Source organism: Electrona antarctica (assembly GCF_951216825.1).
Source record: "Electrona antarctica genome assembly, chromosome: 23".
NCBI lineage: Eukaryota > Metazoa > Chordata > Actinopteri > Myctophiformes > Myctophidae > Electrona > Electrona antarctica.
In genome coordinates this window covers 6,974,816-7,000,474 of record NC_136804.1, presented here as the reverse complement: position 1 = coordinate 7,000,474, position 25,659 = coordinate 6,974,816, and the positions used below count along the sequence as shown (strand labels likewise).

Sequence of the window (25,659 nt, the reverse complement as noted above, 5' to 3'; positions counted from 1 at the left end):
ACCTTTTTTTTGTCAAATCCTGAGGAAAAAAAAGGAAAAATAAGCCAAAAGTCAGCAGTGGCATTCCCTAGCAGTGAAATATGTGTGTTAATCCCCCAAAAGCACGCGGGGAAGTGAGAATTCTAAATTAGACGGTATACGCTTTTAGAATCGTGTTTCCTTCAACCAACCAAAAGTTATCGCCAGCTAACTCATCATGGCTCATCTTTTGTTCTGTGCTTGGCCATGTCAAACAACCATTTACACGGTGCGTGCAACTCTTCTTTCATTTCATTTTTTACAGACACAACAAGATAAGACAGTCGCAACAGCTATTCTTGTTGTTTTTATTTCAATTTGTTGTACACATAATGTGTTTTAAACCTCTTTACCGTGTTCCGGGGCGTGTCGGAGTTGGTTTATGTTTAGGCTTCTCGCGTGTCTGTCTATTAAAGCTTAATGCACGTCGCCTCTAATAAGGCATGGGGATTCTGACGGATGCAATGAGTGCATGTTTTTCGAGTCGTACAATATGCACAGCTGCATCTTATCTGCGTAATGCAAGCGTGTTTATGAGGCCTTCCAGCCTCGAGAATGTGTTCTAAGTGAGCCTTTGCCCGCGGAAGGCATTTTTAAGTGCCTGAGACATGAACGCACGCATACACACGCAAACACACACACACACACACACACACACACACGCACACACACACAGTCACGCTCTGTATTTAGAAACTGTAGGCTTTTAGTCAGCATATTAGATGTGTCAATTCATAAAGTAAAACGCTGTAGACGCTTTTAATATTTATGTTTTCCTATTTGTCAACCAACATTCCATAACAAATTCATGAAAAAAGCCCCTCAGACTGCATGCTTTGTGCAGCGCATCCATTTTTGAAAAGACGGCATCCATTTACGACTCATCATCGGGGAGATTTGCATCCTCCCGTGCTTTTGAAGAATCGGGGATAAATATTTTTGTACCATGCATTTTTAACACATTTTGTGCGGGAACCCCTTTTGGTGTTTCAAACATTATTATGTTATAATTTAATCTATTGAAAAATAGCAGATCTACAAGCTCATAGCGCGCCACCGAGTGGCGCGCTACGAGCTGGTAGGTCTGCTATTTTTGAAAAATCGTGAAAATATTTATTTCGGAAAACTGGAGGATTTAGAAGATTTTTTTTAAATTTTGACGTCAGGCCTAAATGAATTAAAAAACTTCCGCGCCAGTGCCGCGCTTATACCTCGGCTGGAGCCCCTCGTGCTCCGAGCAGTGAGCAAACAAACACACAAGACTAATGGACTTTCATGTCATCTCGTTTAGTCAATAATTAACTGTTATGCAATATGCACAATCAAAGGGTTGCATTATTGATTTGTCAGCAGTTGTTTTTCAAATCATCCCTCCGTGTGAGTACTGTATAGCAGTGAATCGGATAGCAGGGGCCCTCCTCGGCATACTTTGTTGCTTTCAGGCCTGTCAGCCGCACTTAGCGCGCTTCTCGTTTCCCCGCGTGCTTCCCTCGCTTCATCAGAAAACCTGACATGGCTTATTTGTTTGTCACGGCGCGTCTTTAAAACGAGAGTCTTGTTTATTTGGAGTAAATCAGGCAGATTGAATCAAGCGGAGCCTGTCAAGAGATGTCTCAAACAGAAGCGTTTTTTTTCTGAATATCTTGCGCGCGGGGGCCTGCCAGGGGTCGGGTGGGGGAGGGGGGCGCATCGAGTCTTCAAGTACATACAGTATACCCTTTCCCTCTCCCCTTAATGAGTTCACTGGCGTGGTGCCGTGCTATGTGGCTTCACATGTTAGCAGCGTAGACAGTTTTGACACTGAGATCAAAAGGATTACATCAAACCGGACTTCGAAGTTGTTAGCTATCCATGGATGCCCCGCCTGCTGGGTCAGTGGAGTGGGTCTGAAGCATGTCTGAAATAGATGTATATATCTGAGAGGGACCCCCCCCCACACACACACACACACACACACACACACACACACACACTCTCCCTCACTTATTATGCAATTAATGTATACAGCCTTTTTTTCAAACAGAACTTGGGGGTTAATAACGTGAACACTAGTGATTCTGCAGCATAAATATAGCCGATCGACAAGCATGTGTATATGCATGCAATGCAACTGCAATGTTACGTGACATTTATTTTATTTATTTTATTTATTTTATTTATTTTATTTATTTTATTTATTTTATTTATTTTATTTATTTCATTTATTTCATTTATTTTATTTATTTTATTTATTTTATTTATTTTATTTATTTTATTTATTTTATTTATTTTATTTTATTTTATTTTATTTTATTTTATTTTATTTTATTTTATTTTATTTTATTTTATTTTATTTTATTTTATTTTATTTTATTTTATTTTATTTATTTTATTTATTTTATTTATTTTATTTATTTTATTTATTTTATTTATTTTATTTATTTTATTTATTTTATTTATTTTATTTATTTTATTTATTTTATTTATTTTATTTATTTTACAGGGACAATGCACATTAATCAACACGTCATTTTGCAAATCCATGTAAATGGGCCAGAGTTATAGCCATAAGCAAATGTTCATCTGTAGTCCCTGAGCAGGCTCTTAAAAGTGATAATAAAGGTATCCATACAAAAACATACAATACAAAAACAAGTACACATAGTACCGGGGGCAGAACAAAGTGACACCAGTGACAAAGAGAGCCAGTAATAAATGAATAATAATTACTCGTGGTTACAGATTTGGTTTGCTTTAAGCCACCTTTTAAGGTTAAATTTGAAGGTCAAATAGTTGGAGGTCTCTCTTACTTCTGTAGAGAGACAGTTCTAATGATGGGAGGCTCTAACAGAGAAGACTGTTTCACCAAACACACTATACGTCTGGTTGGTACTTCACAGTCCCCTCTGGTAGTTGCCCTGGTTATTCTGCCACCACTGTCCCTTCCATCTATACATTGTTTCAGTGGTGGAGGTGCAAGTCCGTTTAGAATCTTAAACGTGAGACAAGCATGTGCAAAATGTTTAAAGCTATCAAAATTAAATAAGTTGTACTTTTGGACAATATGGCAATGATGGTAACGGTTGGGCTTTTGGTCCAGTGTTTTTAGTGTCTGTTTGTACAGTTTGTACTGTTTGTAGGCCTACAGGTTTTAAAGTTGTCAGATGTGTCTGTGACCAGGTTGTGAAACAGTATGTTATGTGTGAGAAGATCATAGCAAGCAAGAGTTTAGCTGCGTCTGTTGTTAAATATGGTCTTATGTGAAAATAGATGAATTTGATTTTGTTGGCAACATCTTTAACGTGTTTTTTAAATGTCAAATTTGAGTCTAGTGTGATTCCAAGATATTCAAATTCTGATAGGCCCACTACCTGAATACTGTTGCCTTTGTCAAGAATATCAATGTCAGGATCTGTAGAGTTGCGTGAGAAAAACATACAGACCGTTTTGTTGTGAGCTTGTATGGATCACAAGCTGCTCATCAGGGCCAGTGCTGTGTCTTGCTCAAGGACACTTCGATAAGCAGCCGGGAGGAGCCGGGAGGAGCCGGGGATCCAACGCATTGACATTAATTCAACCATAATCGAAACTAGAGGCCGCTTTTTTATCACGGTGAGTACAGGGTCAGATGAATGTTCAGCTCCTTTAGCTTTCTCTTGTCCTCGTCTATAACCTTTACTCTCGCTCTCTCTCTCCTCCCTTGCATCCACCTGTGCCTCGTTCCCCACATTCCCTAGCTTTTCATTGGGCCAGGGGGGTCGAGGGAATCCCGTAACCCCACAGTTAGAAGTGCGACCCCTCTCGCAATAAAACGCGCATTCACAAGCGAGCGTCACGCACACGTGGCCCCGCGATGCAGAAAACAGCCTTCGTATATGTGAAACCGTGCCGGCACAACTTAAGTGATACGTATAAGTACGCGACCACACTTCTGGGGGTCGCGGGGTCGGGAGAGGGGGACCGAGGGGGCGTCGGCCCCGGGTACACCTCCCGCCAGTCATAAACCTGCACGGCACTGCTCCACATCACATCTGGCGTCCTCTAAACCCAAGGGGCATTTTATATGATCAATTAATGGAATATTTAAGCGGCTGACCATATGAAAACGCACCCATGTGGAATAGCTATGCATCGCCTCTCTGTATTGAAACCACCCTTAATTGCATTTTCAGAGAAGGAAAGGGTGACGGAGACAAGACTCTAATCTTCTTTCTGTTACCAGTGACGGGATGTGTGCCCACAATACATGTGAAGGTTGATAGTCATCTTTGCTGATAATCCGGCTCTTAATTGCTAAAGGTGTCTTTGTTGCTCAGTGGGATTCGCGCCACCACCTGCCAATCTTTGTATTGTGGCTTAAGTTATAAATGCATGAATATTAATGCATGAATAAATACGTTAAATGTCGTGTCTTTAATGACATGCGGCTTAAAATAGGGACGCCAGGTTGAAGCGGTCAAAACCACATTTTGATTGGCGAATGTGGTGTGGAGGGAAAAGAGGAGGGTCCACGTATAGAGCCCAGGAGGACTCCTGTCAATGAAGTCAAATAGGGTTTGAGTGGTTAATAACCCCCCCCTGAATTTAACCATTTAACCCATTTTGGGCGGGAACCCCTGTTGGTGTTTTAAGCATTATGTTATACTTTAGCTATTGAAAAATAGCAGATTTTTGAAAATTCGATAAAATGTGCCTGAAATCTTTGAATATATATTCTTTCAGAGTTTCAGTTTTTAACTCAAATCTTTGCATCTGGGGGAGGTCCCTGGAACAACATATTTTCCAATGGGGGTCGGCAGCATATTACATATAATTTTTGGGGTCTTTGACATGAAATATTGAGAACCACTGACATTCGACGTCAGGCCTAAATGGTTTGAAGGACTGAACGGGGCCCACGCCACGCCCCTGTATACAGCACGCGAACGAAGCGACATATACGTGTCACTCTCGTTGAATGTCGGAACTTCATCACGGAATAATGCGGGAATAAGTGGTATGTATGCGTCTGACTGGCCTTTCACAGGCAGGGTTAGTTCTGCATGTGTGAGCGGTTGGTTGCAGTCATCTCAACAGTACAGCGGGCCACATAATGCAGACGCTCTCTCCATTTCACACAGGGCACTCATCTGTGAAGGGAATATTGTCACCATTAACCCATTTTGGACTGACGTCGATACAAAAAAGGCTTCTAAATCAAAAAAGAATTCTGAAAAACCCATGTTTCTATGTCAGTGGTGCTCAACCTTTTTCATGTCAAGGACCCCCAGAATTATCTATAGTGAGCCACGGACCCCCATCTCAAAATATGTAGTTCCAGGGACCCCCCCCCCCCCCCCCAGAAGCAAATATTTGAGTTAAAAATGTTCGCTCTGAAATATATATTCAATGATTTGCGCCACATTTTCACGATTTTTCAAAAATAGCAGACCTACAAGTTCATAGCGCGGCACTCGGTGCCGCGCTATGAGCTTGTAGATCTGCGATTTTTCAATAGCTAAAGCTTAACATAATGCTTAAAACACCAACAGGGGTTCCCGCCCAAAATGGATTAAAATAACAATACGGCCTGAGAAATTCAGCCATTGTAGCAATTCTTTACTGCAGTAGTATATATAGTCCCACGTGTCAGGGCATGCCTGCAAATCTACTTCTATACAGTTTGACTCTGTATACCCGAGTGGAATTGTTTGTAAAGTTCGAGTTATGTTCTCTATACTTTCACAAGGAAAAGTATATCTAACATCTATTATAAGATGCAGAATAGAAGAAGGGCGTCTAGTCTAGCGTAGCTAGCTATCATGGAACCCTCTCTGGTTTAATAACAAGGACACATAACCGTACACAAACCTGATACACCCATTATATAGGCATGTCACTATGCCTACATGTGGCTCTCGGTTTCCCATGAGCCACAGATCCGGACCGACCGCCATGCGCATACATGGTTATGTATACATATAGGCCTATTGGACCGAACAACTTCAAACTCTGCGCACGTCGGCACGGACTCGAGGGAGTGCGTTGCCCGCCTCTGAGTCGTTCGAATATTTGAATTTGTGTTTTTTCATGTCTCATGGAAGCAGGGAATCATAGCTTCAAATTGACATATTGGTGACATATTGGTTGTTTGACCCACCAGTTTTGGAGATATGGCTTATAGAGTAATGGCTTACAGAAAACAGCGAGTTGAGAAAACAGGCTTGAAAGGTTCACTTCTGTGGTCTCTAACATTACACCTGCTACATGTTTAAGCATTTATTTCATATTTACATGTCAATTTCAGCTCTTGACACTTATTTTAGACATGCTCTAGTATGTGAAGAGTCTGCCTGGGCTATTAACTCATTTTGGGGGAAAATAAACAGTTTCTCTCTGGTGAAACGCTGGAATTTGCGCGATGGCAGGCTCTCAGTCAAATCTGGTCACACATTTCTATAAACAATGCCCGTATGGCCAAGTAAGATATTGCTCGTATGAGCTTCAGGCAGCATTATTTGTCAGCCAATAGGACTGCAGTATCTCAGCCACCTGCAAACACTGCAAACGTACTAGCCATTATTGTAATAATACTCTACCACAGTGGTCACCAAAGTTCCAGGGGGTCCCCAGCTAAATGATAATTAGGAACCAAATGGACCCTTATAGGTCTGTAACTCAGAGAGTGTATATACAAATGGAACCAAATGGTCCATTTGGTTCCATTTGTATATACACTCTCTGAGTTCCAGACCCACACCCGAAATTTGAGGTCCGGGGCTGCTCTTCCGCTCGCTCGAGCCATTGAGTTATAACGGTACGTTCTGGCAGTCTTCCGGGTGCTTCAAAACGCCACTGAGCAACCTCCCTCTATCCTTTATATGGTTATACTCCCACAATGGCTGCCATATCAACGGCCTTGTTAAGGAAGGAGACAAATATGGAGATGCATATCTGCTGCGGTGCTCTTCCCCGGCGCGGCGCGGCTTACAGACTACCCAGCGTCCCTATAGTTCTTCCGCGCAGTTAAGCGTTTTCATTAAACCACATTGCATAATTACGGTGGGAGTCGGCGGCATCCTCCATTGTTGTTTAATTAGCCAGATAATGTTGTTACTCGGCACCGCAAACCCTTCATTTGTCTTGCTTAAGGAGCCTCTCTCTGCCTCCATTACCGAAGGGAAATTGAGTTTGTTATTTATTGGATGCGGGGGGGGGGGGGGGGGGGGGGGGGGGGGAAATGCAGCGGTTGTACGCACGCTGGTTATTAAATCTTAATACGGCCCGTTATATATCGGCGGCGGCCCGCGATGACTTCATCACAACACATTAACATTTTCAGTCTGTTGTATAGACGGCTGGGGAGGGGGGTGGAGGGGGGGGTCCCTATGTGACGTGTTATGTGTGTTTCTTTTAGGTCCGTTCAAATATATGAGGCTCAGGGCCTTCCATATAAGCCTCCTTATGTGGCATTTCACAAGCGACTTCAATGAGGGTGTTCTCCTGTCTTTTCCGTGGGGGTGGATGCAGGCCGATGCATGTGGGCAAGCTGATGGTGGACCAATACGTGAAGTTACAGGCGATTATTGATCCTGGCAATATTCCCCCAGCACTTAACCTTTAGACTAGCCGAACGGGGATATGAAGTCCCCTTATTGAATGTGTGCTTTTATGTTCCACTCTGGCGACAAGCCTGATCAATATCGTCCCCTCCTCCTCTCTGTCTCATTAGGGCCAACGGGGGCCGCTCTAAGTCTATCCATAGCCTGGAAATAGATCTGCCCGTCTTCTGTGTGCACGACGCGTGGCCCCGCCGCCGGGCGGATCTGATCCAGCCACGCAACACTTTGCGTAGGAAAACAAAGCGGCATCTGGCACAGATGCGGACGCAAAATCCGGTGAATTACGACTTCTAATTTCCCCTCTCTCGTTCCTACGAACCTGATGGAGGATATTATATTAGCATAAAAGAGTTTATAGCGACGTCCAAAATCACTGGGAAGCCCACGGAGACCGTCTGGTTTATGCGTGTGCAGTAAAAGGGAGCCACTTACAAGAGACCCAGACTGTTACTGTGTGTGTGTGTGTGTGTGTGTGTGTGTGTGTGTGTGTGTGTGTGTGTGTGTGTGTGTGTGTGTGTGTGTGTGTGTGTGTGTGTGTGTGTGTGTGTGTGTGTGTGTGTGTGTGTGTGTGTGTGTGTGTGTGTGTGCGTCCCTTATGTAGGCAAGATGCTTCCACATAAGCACGATTAATCATTACCCCTCGCATCTGTTCGCTCGTGTCCACTTTCACCTGAAAGTACCGCTTTCGCCACCGAGAATCGTTCACTTCCAACTATACCCCGCCAACCCAACCCAACCCCTCCTCCTCCTCTCCCTCCTCCCTCCTTCTCCTCCTCCTCGTCATTGCACTCGGCTGACACATTATCTCATTAAAATGTACAAAGAGAATTCCTCCTCTTTATCTCCGATAATCTAATTAACATCAGCCAGATGGTTTAATAAGGGATATCGGTGCCGTTTAGCTTCCCAAACGGCCCGTTGGAGGAGAGCTTCCTTTGCCCACCTCCTCTCCTCTCCTCTCTCCTCCCCGTACGTACCCCACCCCTCTTCCTCTCCTCTCCTACCTCCTCTCCTACGTCCTCTCGTCTCCTCTCCTCTTGCCTCTTCAGTGTGAACGGCTCTCCAGGGTTCATATTATTACTTCCTCTGCCTGAGGCGAACCACTCCGACTGCAGGAGTTTAGGAAGGATGAATGCAACCAGGAGAGGGAATGCGCTGAAAGTGAATCAAATAGGCAGAGATGTTTCTGTGGGGGATATCTGCTGGGATTGTTTTAGACCAAATAATGGCAGATAACTGAATTCACCTTTGCCCCGACACTCCCCCACCCACTCCCTCACTTATAGAGCGTCGCAGTCTCGCCCCCTTTCATGGCGACGCCAGGCCCAGGAAATGAATCCCAATGCATTTTCCCCACAGACATTTCAAAAAGTATTTATTTAAAGACCTTTTAAGCGTCGTATGAAGCCAACTCGAGTCGTGACAAATCATGACAACAAACACAATATTTTGGACCAAACAAATAATTACAAAGAAGAAAAACAACAAAAAAAGTATTCTTCTACTTTCTAATTCTTTGTTTGGCCCAAAACATTGTGTTTATCGTCATGATTTGTCACGACAAGAGTTTGGCTTTGTCCGCGGCGTAAACGTCTTTAAATAAATACTTTCTGAAAAGTCTATGAGGAAAATGAACGGGGATTTATTCTCCGGGTCTCTCAAGGGGGCGGGACTGCGACGCTCTATAAGGATGGGGAAGCATTTTTGATTTCTTAGATCAGGGAAGTCTACTACGCCACACAGTGTTGAAATTGTCACCTATAGGCCTGTAAATGTAGCACTGGGAGCGCTTTTTTGCAGGAGAGCGCCTTAGCTGTCTCCCTATTTTTGATCAGCATAGCTGATATATTTACATAAAAAAATCACACCCGTGTGAAATGAGGGGCGCTCTTGTCGTCGTACATCAACTTATGTTATTACCATTTACGTCATATTTAGCAGAATTATCAGCTTATCATCATACATCATCGTGCATCATCCCATACTGGCCAATCAGAATGCCTGTGGCCAGTGATTGGTTAATTCTGGCCAATCAGAATGCCTGTTGCCTGTGATTGGTTAGCTGATTTGCTCGTATACATATGACGTATACATTTTCCCTTCAATGTCAATGGCGTTTAATGTTTTCACGTGTAATTTACGCCATAAAAAGCGGACATCTGACGTAATTTCTCCGTTCACCGTCAATGGCAAAACGTGAGACAAGTGGGGACAAAATTTAGCGGACATTTTCCCACAATTATCTTTCCGTGGTCAATGGCAAATCTTGAGACGTGTGGGGACAAAAGATCTTTATAGAAGGGTAATAACATAAGTTGATGTACGACGACAAGAGCGCCCCTCATTTCACACGGGTGTGATTCTTTTATGTAAATATATCAGCTATGCTGATCAAAAATAGGGAGACAGCTAAGGCGCTCTCCTGCAAAAAAGCGCTCCCAAACCATGGAGTGCTACATTTACAGGCCTATAGGTGACAATTACAACACTGTGTGGCGTAGTAGACTTCCCTGGTCTAAGAAATCAAAAATGCTTCCCCATCCTTATAGAGCGTCGCAGTCCCGCCCCCTTGAGAGACCCGGAAAATAAATCCCCGTCCATTTTCCTCATAGACTTTTCAAAAAGTATTTATTTAAAGACGTTTACGCCGCAGACAAAGCCAACTCTTGTCGTGACAAATCATGACAATAAACACAATGTTTTGGGCCAAACAAAGAATTAGAAAGTAGAAAAAGACGGCAGGTTACACTTTTTTTGTTGTTTTTCTTCTTTGTAATTATTAGCGCCCCTTACAAATCAGACTTATAACCACTTACTGTAAACGCTATATACTTGGAGACTACTTGGCCCCCTCCTTTTTGAGGGGCTCTAGCCCCTCCTATATTCAGCTATAGTGTATATTTTTGTCCTAACAGAAACATTAAATGCTAATGACAATGATGAAGAATTTACGTCATATGTGTCTGAGCAAATCGGCTATTTTTGAGGGGCGCTAGCCCCTCCTATACAGCTTTTGTCTCATATTTGCCATTGACAATGAAAGGAGAAATTAGGTCATATGTGCCTCAAATATCACGTAAATTTGTGGCAACACAAACATTAAATGCCATTGACAACGAAGGGAAAATGTACGTCATATGTAGACGAGCAAATCGGCTAAACCAATCACATAAAATCAGTTGTTCATGAGATGATGTATAATGATAAGAGCGCCCCTCACTTCACACAGGTGTGGTTTTAGTGTTAACTCAAACATTGAATGCCATTGACAATGAATGGAGCGCCATAAGAGCGCCCCTCACTTCACACAGGTGTGGTTTTTGTGTTAACTCAAACATTGAATGCCATTGACAATGAATGGAGCGCCATAAGAGCGCCCCTCACTTCACACAGGTGTGGTTTTTGTGTTAACTCAAACATGAAATGCCATTGACAATGAATGGAGCGTCATAAGAGCGCCCCTCACTTCACACGGGTGTGGTTTTAGTGTTAACTCAAACATTGAATGCCATTGACAATGAATGGAGCGCCATAAGAGCGCCCCTCACTTCACACAGGTGTGGTTTTTGTGTTAACTCAAACATTGAATGCCATTGACAATGAATGGAGCGCCATAAGAGCGCCCCTCACTTCACACAGGTGTGGTTTTTGTGTTAACTCAAACATGAAATGCCATTGACAATGAATGGAGCGTCATAAGAGCGCCCCTCACTTCACACGGGTGTGGTTTTTGTGTTAACTCAAACATTAAATGCCATTGACAATGAATGGAGCGCCATAAGAGTGCCCCTCACTTCACACGGGTGTGGTTTTTGTGTTAACTCAAACATTAAATGCCATTGACAACGAATGGAGCGCCATAAGAGCGCCCCTCACTTCACACGGGTGTGGGGTTTTTTTCTCCCACTGTATACACCAAATATCTGGGGCGACTGTGGCTCAGGAGGTAGAGCAGGTCGTCCAATGATCCATGGGTCGGCGGTTCGAATCCCGGCTCCTCCTGTCTACATGTCGAAGTGTCCTTGGGCAAGACACTGAACCCCAAATTGCTCCCGATGTGCTGGTTGGTACCTTGCATGGCTTCCGCCACCATCGGTGTATGAATGTGTGTGTGAATGGGTGAATGTAATGCACAATCTATGTATAGCGCCTTGGATAAAGGCGCTATATAAATGCACCATTTACCATTTACCATTTTATCTTCAGGAGTATAACCTGTACAAGCTCACAACATTGCAACACGTTACCGAGTGTTGGCCTAGTAGTACATGACATGCCCCAGAATAGGAATGCTAGGCTTGAGGTGGTTAAGGGGCTATAAGCTCCAACTTGTGATGCAGCGGTCGGTACGGTGATCCGCTCCAAACTTCTGAGCTGTTCGGAAATGAAGTCAAGCTATCATTAACCCATTCAGGCCCGGGAAGTTCCTGGGAACGATTCTTACAAATGCCTTCTAAATCCTGAAAAACCCATGTTTCTATGTCTCAAACTATTTCATGTCAAGGATCCCTGGAATGATCTGTATTTGTCCACCGACCCCCATCTGAAAATGATGAAGTTCAAAAAAAAAGATTTGAGTTAAAAACGAACGCTCTGAAAGAATATATGTGGGCCACATTTTCACGATTTTTCAAAAATAGCAGACCTACAAGCTCGTAGCGCGCCACTCGGTGGCGCGTAGATCTGCTATTTTTCAATAGCTAAATTATAACATAATGTTCAAAACACCAGAAGGGGTTCCCGCCCAAAATGGGTTAAGAAGGGGGAAAAAAAAAAATAAGTTCAATGTCCAGATTACATTAGAGGAGGCTCAGCTCGTCTCCTGACAGTTCTCAAGTCTGGGTAATGAGCGGCGGGCGGAGGCATGCCGGCCGGGGCCCCCGTCCGTGCAGACATGAATGCTCAAGTGAAGTCCGGCAGACAAGACATCCTCCAGGCTGGGGGGGTGGGGGGGGGGCCCCGCCGGCGTCGGGGCAATCTACGCAAATACATATAGGCCAGCCGGAAAAGCCGGGGCCGGGCGAGCCCAGCCGACCCGACCAGCCAGCCAGCCCCGGCCAGCCCAGCCATGCGGCCATAGACAGCTGGCGTTGTAGCCTCTCGGAGCCGGCAGTGAGAGAGAGAGAGAAGACACGCTCAATTAACTCTCCAACTTCAGCAGGGCTTTTCCTGCTGGCCAGTGGAGAGGAACAATAATGAGACTGGATTTAGAATAAAAAGATGTGCGCACGTCCACAGAAGAAGCGGGCGGCGAGGGGTGGGTCGGCGGGTGTGGGGGGGTGTGTGGGGGGGGGGTTGTGGCACGAGATGAGGGGCTCCTGTTTAGATTGACGTCTGGAAACTGTGGAAGGTCAGTGCGGTCCGTGAAGCGTTCACCGGGACAACCGATGTGGCAAAAAACACAGTCCAGTCGAGCCTGATCAGGACGAGTGGCTTCGCTGCTTAGTTCTCTCTCTCTCTGTCTCTGTCTCTCTCTTTCTCTCCCTCTCCCCATCTTGCTCTCGTTCTCTCTCTCTCTCTCTCTCTCTCTCTCTCCACCAACTAGCACAAATGGGGCCTCCGCAGGATGTCACAGGACGATGGGAGAAGCCTCTCGGTGAGGAGAAAAATAATGGGACCTTTTTCTTCTTTATTTTAGCCCACGTAATGCAAAGGTCGTGTGGGGGGGGAAGCAGACCAAAATGAGAAGGATATTAAGATGAGACTGTCTTTATGTGCCAGCTTTTCAAACGCGGACATAGATCCGCGTGTGAGCGTATGTGTGTGTGTGCACACATGCGTGCATACTTGTATGCATTGGGTATTATATGTGACTAAATTTGACTGAGGGACTGCCTTTCATATCATATGAAAGCAGGGAATCATATATGGCTTATAGAGTAATGTCTTGCAGAAAACAGCGAGTTGAGAAAAACAGGCTTGAAAGGTTCACTTCTGTGGTCTCTAACATTACACCTAGCTACATGTTTAAGCATTTATTTCATATTTACATGTCGATATCAGCTCTGACACTTATTTCAGACATGCTCTAGTATGTGAAGAGTCTGCCTGTGCTATTAACTCATTTTTGAAAAGCTGGAATGTGCGCGATGGCAGTCTCTCAGTCAAATCTGGTCACATATGGAGATCTTAACCACTCGAACCCTAGGGTCTACAAGCTCAAAAACGTGTCACGTTACGAGCTTTGAGATCGTCAATTTTTGGTAAATAAGATCTTTGTTTTTGTTTGTTTTTTTGGGGGGATGAGGGAGCCCATGTGGGACAGCGGCCAATGAAATATACACTTTAAGTGTATGTCAAATTGATGTTAATTTCAGGCAATATATTATTTTTTTACCTGCCTTTTGATTACGCCGTTGCCAATAGGTGCAAATCAGCTGACTTTAATGAAGTGGTTTGTTATCGGGTTAATCAGGTTCCCAAACTCCAAAGGCCCCACTTAACGAATGGAAAATGGATTATTTCCCCATCAACAACATTTAGAGCATCATTACCAGGGTCTAGTTGTGCACAAGTAGCCCGAGGTTAAAGACTCTCTCTCTCTCTCTTCCTCACTCTTTGCCTAATCTCCACTTGTCGCTGGCATAATGCGAACCACTGCGCCGCACTAATTGCACTCAGCTGCAAAGTGAAACAATATCTAATTGTTGCGTAGATTAATTAGGCACATGTGCGGCACGCATTCCTAAACGAGGGCCCTCATAAATAACCCATTTTGGGCGGGAACCCCTTTTGGTGTTAGCATTATGTTATGCTTTAGCTATTGAAAAATAGCAGATCTACAAGCTCGTAGCGCGCCACTCGGTGGCGCGCTACGAGCTTGTAGGTCTGCTATTTTTGAACGACTGACATAGAAACATCCTTTATAGCAGACATTTTTAGAATCTGATCTCAGGTCAGAATGGGATAACAGCAGGTATAGAGATCCCAACAGATGGAATTCTCCAGTCGACACAGCGGCCCGCCGGCCCGGCTGACATTTACCACATTTGTTTATCTTCGAATTAGCAACATTTAAATTTCTCTCGGCGAATTGGCATGTTGTTGTGGTCGTGAATAATTAGACTGAAATACTTGTCAGATTAATGGTGGCCATTTTTAATCACATGTCCGTTTCCCTATTACATTCACAAACATAGCTCGAGATTCAATTATATTTTGCATAATAGGTTCCCCCGGCTTTTATGGCATGCCTCTACATGTATACAGCCAAGCCGTCTATAAAATGTCTAGTTTGTGAGTGTGTGTGTCCAGAGATAACATTGCAAAATGTTGCAACTACAGCATCAGTGCCACATGTCTTGCCAGCAGGCGAGGCGACAGAAGTAGCCTACTTCCATGGGTTTACTTTTAACATTATGTGAATTACTTTTTGACCTGATTGCCCCGAAACCGTACCCAAATTGTGAGTCATGCAGTCATCGACCAGGGGGGGGGGGGGCGGTAGTGGTCGCCAAATTATTTTGGGGGGTCCGCAAAAAAATCAATAATTTTGTCTCATTTCCGGGGGTCGCCAGCCAAAAACGTTGAGAACCCCCTGTCATAGACTATACTGATCTTGTCTTAAATTGAGATAGACTGACGTCTCAGGCTGGCCACGTGAAGTCCCAGATCCACATTGCCATGTCAATCCCAAGAGCCACATTTGAGTTTGAGGTCAGCTTTTAGTATTGTAAATATAGCATACAGTATAAATAGTAAATGGTGCATTTATATAGCGCCTTTATCCAAGGCGCTTTACATAGATTGTGCATCACATTCACCCATTCATACACCGATGGCAGCGGAAACCATGCAAGGCACCAACTAGCCCATCGGGAGCAATTAGGGGTTCAGTGTCTTGCTCAAGGACACTTCGACAGTAACTCTGGGGGAGCCCGGGTTCGAACTGGCAACCTTGCGGTTACCATCCAGGCACTCTACCCCTGAGCCACCGCTCTACAAGTTCATCAGCACGTGTTGTGCGCTTGTAGATCAGCTGTTTCTTGTAGATCAGCTGTTTCTTGTAGATCAGCTGTTTCTTTGCTCGACACCATCATGCGTCTATAGTAGGACTTAAGTGGTAAAAGGTTTTTTTTTTAACTTTCCATAACATTGCAAATAACACTTTATTTCCCCCCAAAATACCACATGTTCGACTCTCTTTGCTCTCCGTACCTTTCAGAGAGCGCTCCGCGGCGGCGGAGGTGTTTACATATAGCGTTTGTCATTTTAAAGGAATTTGTAGAGTCAAATCCCTCCTCACATCAGAGCAGTAATTACATCCCTGAGCACTACAGCAACCTTTCAGTCTTTCTGCACTTCAGGCACTTTTTACAATCAATTAGACCATTTAGTCCTGACCTCAACATTTAAAAAAACATCTTCTAAATCCTCCAGTTTTCCGAAATAATTATTTTCACGATTTTTAAAAAATAGCAGACCTACAAGCTCGTAGCGCGCCACTCGGTGGCGCGCTATGAGCTTGTAGATCTGCTATTTTTCAATAGCTAAAGCATAACATAATGCTAACACCAAAAAGGGGTTCCCGCCCAGAATGGGTTAGAGCCCACAGCCTCTCTGTACCGCTGCACTCTGTGCTGATCAGCAGCATCAAAGACATTTCATAATAATGTGCCACCGTACGCACATCCCCTCCACAATTACACTCTGCATACGGTATGCATGCGTGTGCACGCGCCGCGCACTCGCACACGCGGGCCCATCATGTGTGCGTCCACGGGTGCCTATGACCGCACGTGTCTTTTTGTGCATGTATGTGGCTTATGTGTGTTTGTGTGTGTGTGTGCTTTGATGCGCGAATGTGTACTGCATATACACACAGGTGCGTGCGTGCGTGCGTGCGTGCGTGCGTGCGTGCGTGCGTGCGTGCGTGCGCAGCATTTGCACTTTGCTCGGTGTGTTGTTGAACTTCTCCAGGTCGCTGAGCGCGGATCACACGCGGAGAGAGAGAGAGAGAGAGGCGCGTGGCAGTATAGGGGCTCTTATTAAACTTTGTGCAGACCTCAGTCAAAACTCCTGACATGCAGAGCACGGAGAGTTTGCATTAGGAATATTAATGCCCATATTAATTTGGTGTTGACCTTTCGCCGTCCGCGGGTTCCATAGCGCAGTCCAAACAGTAAGAGGCTGTTTTAATTCCCCCTGGCCACCCCTCCCCCCCCCCCCCCCCCCCCCCCCCACACACACACACACACACACATACACGCACGCACGCACGCACACACACACATACAGGCGCACACACATCGGCTAATGAAACAAAGAAAACTAGAGAAAGTGCCCTTCTGGGCACAGGTCTCCACCAGGAGGATAGGACTGTGTGAGATGTTTGGCAAAATGTTTAGGATTAATATAAACATGTTTTTGAGGCATTTTGTTCCAAAAATGTGTTTTGCAAAAATCAACCTGTTGGTGGCGCTATAACAGGCCAATGTGAAAAGTGTGGGATATATTCCTCAGCCTAGTAAGAAAATGTGTGAAAGATTTCACGTAAATTGCATGCTGCGTTCATGATTTGAGGCTTTTGTTCAAAACAGGCCAATCTTGCAAACTGTGAAAGCTAATTATAGCCAATTAGGATGGAATATGAAATATCGGACAGATCCGACTTGAGCACATGACCATAGAGATACTGTGTAACGATTTGTGAGATTTTTGGACAGAATCTGGAGGAGTAATAGCAAAAAATGTGTTTTACAAAAGTCGGCCTCCTGGTGGCGCTATAAAAGGCAGATGCGGAAAATGCAGGTCAACGGTTTGTCCTTGGCCTCTAGGGAGTGTGCATGCAACGTTTTACGCAGATCGGTGCAGTTTTAGGTAAAACATGTGAAAAGCTGCCTCATGGTGGCGCTATAACAGGCCGTTCTGGAAAATGTGGGGCAGAGGTTCATCGTTGGCATCCAGGGAGTGTGTGTGCAAAGTTTGGCATCGACCGGGTTAACGGTGCCGGAGATTAGCTGGTAACGGACGGACGGAAGGACACACGGACACACGGACACACACACACACGGACGGAGTGCAAAACATACTCTCTCCCCATGCCTTCGGCTTCGGCCTGGTGGAGACAAAAAACATACTCTCTCCCCATGCCTTCGGCCTGGTGGAGACAAAAAAAAAGCAGCCTGGGCAGCTCCGCTTACTCACACAACATATTATTAAAACACGACCCCAGGAGGTATACTCACAGCTTATCAATACCCCCCCGCCTCATCTTTATCACTTCCATTGAACATTCACGCTGAGAGGCGCTCGCAGCGCCGTGCGTTATATGAGCACCTATATCTCACTCTAACAACTCCATGTGTAAAGCAACTGATAGCATTGTTAACCCATTTTGTGCGGGAACCCCTTTTGGTGTTTCAAGCATTATGTTATACTTTAGCTATTGAAAAATAGCAGATCTACAAGCTCATAGCGCGCCACCGAGTGGCGCGCTACGAGCTTGTAGGTCTGCTATTTTTTGGAAAATCTTGAGAATGTGGCGCAAATCTTTGAATTCTTTCAGAGTGAATGTTTTGAACTTAAATCATATCTTCTGGGTCGGGGTCCCTGGAACAACATATTTTCAGATGGGGGTCCGCGGCCAAATAGAGATAATCCTGGGGGTCCTTGACATGAAAAAGGTTGAAGCCTTTTTTTTAGAATCGGCCTCAGTCCAAAATGGGTTAAAGTGCTGTAGATAATAACCCCTGGCTATGATTTCGTATTGGGGCGGGGGGGGCGGTGGGTTTGTTTCGGAGGCAGGTTGATGCAATACTTGTCAGCGTGATACCACCCTGAAGTAGAAGGAGGAAGCTTTAAATGAAGTGATATTATTGTGTTATTTTTTTCTCATTCAATTTTTATTTGTTTTCTGATCAAGGACAGCATAATCATTTTACAGCGTACAATAATTGAACTCAAAACACTCACTCACACACTCACACGTGTACGTACGTACGCACGCGCGCACGCACACACACACACACACACACACACACATACACACATACACACACACAAAACCCCCTCCCTCCCCCCCATCCTATTCACAGAATAATCAACCCACAACACATCCGTTACATCACCGGGTCAGTAAGTCTTTCAGGTCTGATATTAGGTCTGTCCACATTGAAATTGTGCCCTCTTGGGCCTGATTGATCCTCGCCGACGACAATTCCAAATAAGCAATGTCCAGAAAGCTTCGCAGCCAATGTGTTTTTGAAACATCATGTGGGGGATTCCAGCGTTGTGCTATGATCTTTTTGGCTGCCGTAAGCCCAGCCAACCAGACCTTCCGTGTCTTTGCCGTAAGAGTCAACATAGAATCATCGTTCAACAGATGTACATATGGATCCATCGGAAATTGTACTCCCAACAGATCTGTCAAAGTCCTTGTAACTCTTCCCCAAAACTCGAAAATCCCCGGACATTCCCATACCATATGAACAAATGAGCCCAGGGTTCCTGGGGCACAGAATGTGCAGTGTGGGTCAGGTGCCAATCCCATTCGGTGCCTAATTCTCGGCGTTACATACGCTCTGTGACAGAACTTATAATGTATATACTGATGATTTGGATTCTTTGATGCTCCAGCCACATTATTCCAAACGACCTCCCAGTCTATTTCCCGCCCTTCATCAGCTATATCCCTATTCCAGGCCATCATTCCTGTCGAGGGGGCATATTTCTGGGCATTTAATTGATCATATAAATATGACACAATTCGTTTAGGGGCATTTTGAAACAAGGTAAGAATGGGATGGTCCTTCAATTCTGCTCCCCAGGGAACCCCACAGGCTCTACAAGCAGATCTAATTCTGAAATAAAAGAACAGAGAATGCCTATCAATCCCGTACCTGTTAACTATGTCTTGGAAGTCCATAATATTATTTGAACCATTAATATCTTGAAGGGTCCTAATGCCCTTCTCCTCCCAACTCCTATTAGTGAATGGCCTCCCCCCAGATAGCATATAGTTATTGTTCCACAATGGAGAAGATTTACACCACTTAGTTCCAAACCCTATATATTTCTCTACCGCTCGAAACACCTGAAGTAGATATGAGAACATTGGTCCATAATACAAATTACATTTCTTAATTGAAATACCCATCAAAAGAAAACCTCTCATTCCCACAGTGTCTAATAATTCCTGTTCTAATTTTTCCCAAGAAGCTGTCTTATCCTCATCCATCCAAACAATGAGGTTTCTCAACACATAAGCCCAATGATACAGTTTGAAATTAGGACATGCCCATCCCCCATCAGACTTCCCATATTGAAGCACTGACCATTTAATACTAGGTCGCTTATTATTCCAAATATATTTCCTTAATAATGTGTCCAGCTTTTTCCAATAATTCGCTGGGGGTGCCAACGGCACCATTGAGCTAATAAAATTAATACGGGGCAGGACATTCATTTTAACCACTGCTATACGTGCCGGTACCGATGATGGTAAGTGTTTCCACCTGTTAACATCTTCTTCTACCTTTTTGGACACCAGTGAGAAATTTGTTTTAGCTATAGTAGCCAAGGAAACACTGATTTGAATACCCAAATATAGCACTTCAGTTTTAACTATAATCTGAGAGGGGATGGTCACGTCACTCCGATCAACATTTATAAGCATTAAAGCAGATTTCGACAGATTGATCTTGTAACCTGAGAAGTACCCAAACTTCTCTATAATTTCTAACACAACCGGGAGTGATCGTTGCACATCTGCCATATATACAAGTGTGTCATCCGCGTATAGCGAAATCGAATGTGATGTTGTTCCCACCGTAATCGGAGAAATCCGAATACAGCTCTTAATCAACTGTGCCAGTGGTTCAATGGATAAATTGAAAATTAAAGGTGAGATCGGATCCCCCTGGCGGACCCCACGTTTTATGTCAAATAGTTCTGAAAAACCTCCTCCGACGTTCACACGGGCTGACGGATTAGCATATAGGGTTCGAATCATTCTGATAAATCTTTCTCCAAATTTAAATTTCTCTAATACCTTCCAAAGATAAGGAAATTCCAGACGGTCGAATGCTTTTTCTGCGTCGACAAACAGTAGGCCGCAAGCAGGTGGGATTTTGCCTGTTGCACTTAGGATGTGGAGGAGCCTGCGAATATTGTCTGCCGCCAGGCGGTCCTTAATAAAACCGGTCTGATCCGGACTAATTAATTTCCCAATAACCGTCTCAAGCCTACTGGCCAAAACTTTGGAAAAGATTTTTAAATCTGCATTTATTAATGAAATTGGCCTGTAGTTTGCACATTCCATAGGATCTTTTCCGGGTTTTGGAATGACCGTGATCAGAGCTGTATTCAGGTCTCTATGAAAGAATCCACTTTCTATTGCATAATTCAAAGTTTCCAACCAAACTGGACCAATGATCTCCCATATTGCTAAATATAGCTCCACTGGAATACCATCTATACCGGGTGTACGTCCCTTATTGGTGTCTTTAACTGCTTTGAGTAGCTCTCCTAACGAGATGGGTGCATCTAATTTAGTGGTGTCCTCCGCTGTTAAACTAGGAAGGTCTAGATCTCCAAAGAATTCTGTAAAGTCTTCCTCTGACGGGGCACTACCGCCCGTATACAGCTCCCTATAAAAGTCCTTAAAAGTATCATTTATTTCCTCTGTTGAAGACACTACACCTTTGTTGACACATCTAATAGCTGGTATGTTCCTTTTGGATTCCTGTCGTTTGAGCGTTAGCGCCAGTAAATGGCTTGGCCTGCTGCCCTCTGCATAATACTTGTGTTTAGTTATATGAATCATATATTCTGCCCTGCGTCTTAATAAATCGTTTAATTCAGCCTGTTTGGTTTTGAGCTCATTTTCTGTTGACATGGTGTAGCCTCCTTCAAGTGAATCTTCCAATTCTTTGCATTGTTGTTCCAAACGGGTGATATTTTGAAGTCGTGATTTATGTAAATGAGAGCTATACCATATTGCGTTATTTCTGATGAAACCTTTAACAGTTGCCCAAACCACTGTCACATCCGTCACACTATCCCTATTTATGGAAACAAATTCAGACAATTTTGTCTTCAATTGTGAAATAAATTCTTCATTTTTCAGCAAAGTATTGTTAAACCTCCATCTAGACGTTTTATTTTTAATATTTCCATAGTTAAAGGAAGATATCACAGGGCTGTGATCAGACAGTAGCCTAGGCAAAAAGTCAATAGAATGCACCGAGGACAGCAAGCCAGATGAAATAAGTATATGATCGATGCGACTAAAGCTCTTGTGTCTAGGAGAGAAGTATGTGTAGTCCTTTACAAGTGGGTTGTGCACCCTCCATACGTCCACTAAATTTAGATCTTTTATAAAACCATTCAAAGCCTTAGATGCAGAATCTTGAGAACTCGCCATAGTTAAAGAAGATTTATCTAATTTTCCATTAATCACAGCGTTCATATCGGAGCCCACATATAATTGGTAATCATTCAGTTTTAGCAGTTGTGCGGATATTGAGGGAAAGAAGTCAGCTTCAAAAATGGTTGGTGCATATATACTGATAAATGCAACCTTTTTACCTTGAATGGTTGTACAGCAAAATGTCATACGACCCTTCCTATCTGAGCCTATTTTATCAACAGTAATGTTTATGTTACGTTTCATTAGTATCATCACTCCCTTTGCGCGAGAGCCATCCGAAGAGGCCGTCACCATTTTATAGAACTTATTTTGAACCCTGGGTGTGTCTTCAAGTTTAAGATGTGTTTCCTGTAAAAGCGCAATGTTAATATTCTTCCTGCGTAAATAATCTAAGACCTTTGAACGTTTTTGTGGTGTATTTAGACCCCTGACATTAAATGACATAACATTCAAACTCTCTAACCCTCCTGAACCTTGGTACTGTTGTGAGTTAGTAATGGAATTAGGATGCGCCCCCCCCCTCCCTCCCCTGCCCCTAAACCCCCCCGCCCCCCTCCCCTGACTTTGTAACATCAGTGAGCAACACTTAGCAATGTCTACCACTGAACCCTGTCCGCCCCCCCTAATATTAATAAAACAAAAGTAAAACATACCCACAGGCAGTTATCAAAAGTAATAAAAGAAAATTAACATGTAAAAAACCTGAAATCGCCTTCTAAATCGTATACAAACACAACTCAAATAACCCCGTTCGTCAGAATACACTCAATAATAACCTAATTAAACCGTTGCCCAGCTATGACGTCAGCCCCACTGCATCCACCTCCACGATCCCCAGAACAAACATAAAATAAAAACATCACCCAAGCCTACAGGGGACCAGGTACCCGTGGCGCATTATAAAAACAAACCTTACATAACCATCCACATGATGTAAAAACATGAACCCTACCCCCTGGTAAAAAATAAAATAAAATAAAAAATAAACACATTTTCAGACTGTATTTTCTCTCGTCCCCTTGTCTCTGTACAATAGTGCAATTGCTATGCATTGCCCAAAGCAATAATAATAATAGTAACGTATGATATAGGTGCCTTGGGCTCTCTTTGAATGAAAAAATAAAAATAGGAGCTACAAATTAAGCCCCCGATACAGCCGAATGTCCGCGTCTATTCTTATCCTGGTCGCAGGGATAGATACAGCTCACCCTTCGCCATTACGCCTCGCTGGTTTCCTCGCCGCCTCGTCCCACGTCGTCTAGCCGCGCTCCGTCCTCCACCGCCTCGTCATGTACGTTCTCGACCCGTACCGGAGCCCCCAGAATGTAGATCGCCTGTCTCGCCTCCTCCGCCGAGTTGAACGTCATCTTTTTGCCCTTGTAGTTTACCTTCAGAATCGCCGGGTAGACGAGATATGACTCTATTCCATCCTGCCATAATTTGGAGCGGATTTCTTTAAACGAGCGGCGATCCTTTGTCGTACCGGGACTGTAATCTGCGAAAAATAACAGCTTGGCTCCCCCCGGGAGGACCGGATTGGCCTTCCTCGCTCCCTCCAGTATCGCCTGCCGGTCGGGGAAGTGTAGTAGCCTGAAGATCATCGTTCGCGGCCCGGTCTGCTTGTTGGAGTAGATCCTGTGCGCTTTATCCACGGTGACCACCGCGTTACGTAGGGTTTTCAGGGTTGGAATCCACTTGGGTAGCATCTTCTGGAGATAGCCTCTCGGATCATCACCCTCTGCCCCAAGCGGGAGTCCAACCAATCTCACGTTATTAAGCCTGGACCTATCTTCTAATTCGTTCAGTTTCTTCTGCATCTTTAACATCTCAACACAGCCGGCATCATCGTTTCTCTCGGTTTTACGCACGTTGGCCTCCACGCTATCCAACCGGGTGGAGAGCGCCTCAAACTTCTCAGCGTGGTCGCCCAGTTGCCCTTTCAATGACTTGAGAATCTTGCCATTTTCTGCCAAACCTTTCTGTATCGGTTCCAGAGCTTGCCCAATCGCCTCTTTCACGAGAGAGGAGACCATTCCTTGCCACGATGCTAGCTGTGTCTCAATCGTTTGCTTAATTAGCTTAGCCATATCCTCCGGAGAAATGCTAGCCTCAGTAGCCAGTGCTACACGAGGTTGATTTCGTTGCGGTGTGAAGGCGAATGGATCATTTGCCCCGTCCATAATGTGAAACTGGGTCTTTTGGTTATATCAATGTTGAAAAATGAACAAAATAAACGGTCTGTGAGTCAGAAAAAATACAAAAAAGAGGAAACATTATCAGAGCTCAGTGCCGTGCGGCCATCTTGCTTCGTGCCTCACGTTGGTTCATATTATTGTGTTATTGAGGTTTTACCAGCCCTGTTGAAGTCGAGGCACCGCTTGTTTCTTCCGGCTAAATTCACGTGCACATGTTTGTGAACTTGGATTCGACAGAGTAATTGCTCACATGTTTTATAAAGCACTATGACTCCATAACCGTTTCCATACCATAGTATGTCTATAGTAAAACAAGAGTCTAATAACGGCATAGCTTCCCCGTGCAATAATCTGTAGCTATGGATATAGCAAGCTACTAAAATGGTAAATGGTGCATTTATATTGCGCTTTTATCCAAAGCGATCCATAGATTGAATGCACCCATTCACACATGTGCATACACCATGAAGAAACCATGCAAGGCACTGACCTGCACATTGGGAGCAATTAGGGGTTCAGCGTCTTGCTCAAGGGCACTTCGACACTAGCTCTGAGGGAGCCCATGCACAGGGATCGGACTGGGAACCTTGTGGTTCCCATCCAGCCGTTCTACCCCTGACCCACTGCCGCCCCGTTAGTGGATGAAGCACCAATGTTTCACTAACATACTACAGAGGGTATACGGCCTTGTGGTCTGTGAGGTGAACTGTGATTGGCATGGCAGCATCAGCAGTGTAGTTCACTGTGAACGGTCTGCGTTTGTGGGGACCGTGATCAGTGTATCAGCGTCAGCTGTGTTGCGTTCTGTGATTTGTCGTGTGAGGACAGAGATACAAAGACACATCTCGTTATCATGGCAGGCCCTTTCGGCATCAAACTCTCTGTTTACAAAATGGCTCTTTTGCACTCGCGGTCAATTACTTGACAGAATGCAAAAATAAAAAAGAATAACCACCATTTCCTTGTGGCATGCATGACGGGGTCTCAACACCACCCTGCCCCTCTCTCTATTTCTCTCTCTCTCTCCCTTTCCCTCTGTCTCTTTCAGAGAGCGCTCCCGGACACAATTTCCAATTGTTTACGCCTAATTTGCGTTTATTTTCCACACATGTAAGCACAACCAACCCAGGGAGCCCGTCGCTTGTCACGGCGAGATGCCCTCCCCTATTATTTTTTAATGTTTTATTATTATTATTTTTTTCCTTTCAGTTTTCCTGTGAGAGCGTCTAGTTATTTGCCTCCGGGCCGCGAAGAAGGCTAAGGGCCAGGGCTTCCATAACGAGGCACAGGTGAGTTGACGGGGACAATGGAAACACATTAGGCGGCCATGTTGTGTCTGTTACTTTTTTTTCTTCTCCAAATCCGCTCCTCGCTAAGGAGGGGCTCACTCAGGAGAAATTACATTTCTGCTTTGATTTAATTAAAGCTAAATATTGGCCAATCGTCAGGCGCCTGAGCCCGGTGGGGACGCTTGACACTGCAATTATCTCCTGAG

At 44.4% G+C, this 25,659-nt stretch overlaps 1 protein-coding gene across 2 annotated transcripts in view; it reads left to right on the top strand.

Moving 5' to 3' along the window:
• mdfic (MyoD family inhibitor domain containing) overlaps positions 1-25,659 on the top strand; it is a 128,640-nt gene that overhangs the window by 102,262 nt on the left and 719 nt on the right. The window contains exon 5 of one of the 2 annotated variants that reach the window (XM_079494087.1): positions 25,374-25,453. The exons of the other annotated variant lie outside the window; for it this stretch is intronic. Within the exon in view, the coding sequence (XP_079350213.1) occupies positions 25,374-25,425 (52 nt within the window). The 3' untranslated portion in view covers positions 25,426-25,453. The remainder of the gene's footprint in view (positions 1-25,373; positions 25,454-25,659) is intronic. 2 annotated transcript variants of the gene reach the window in all.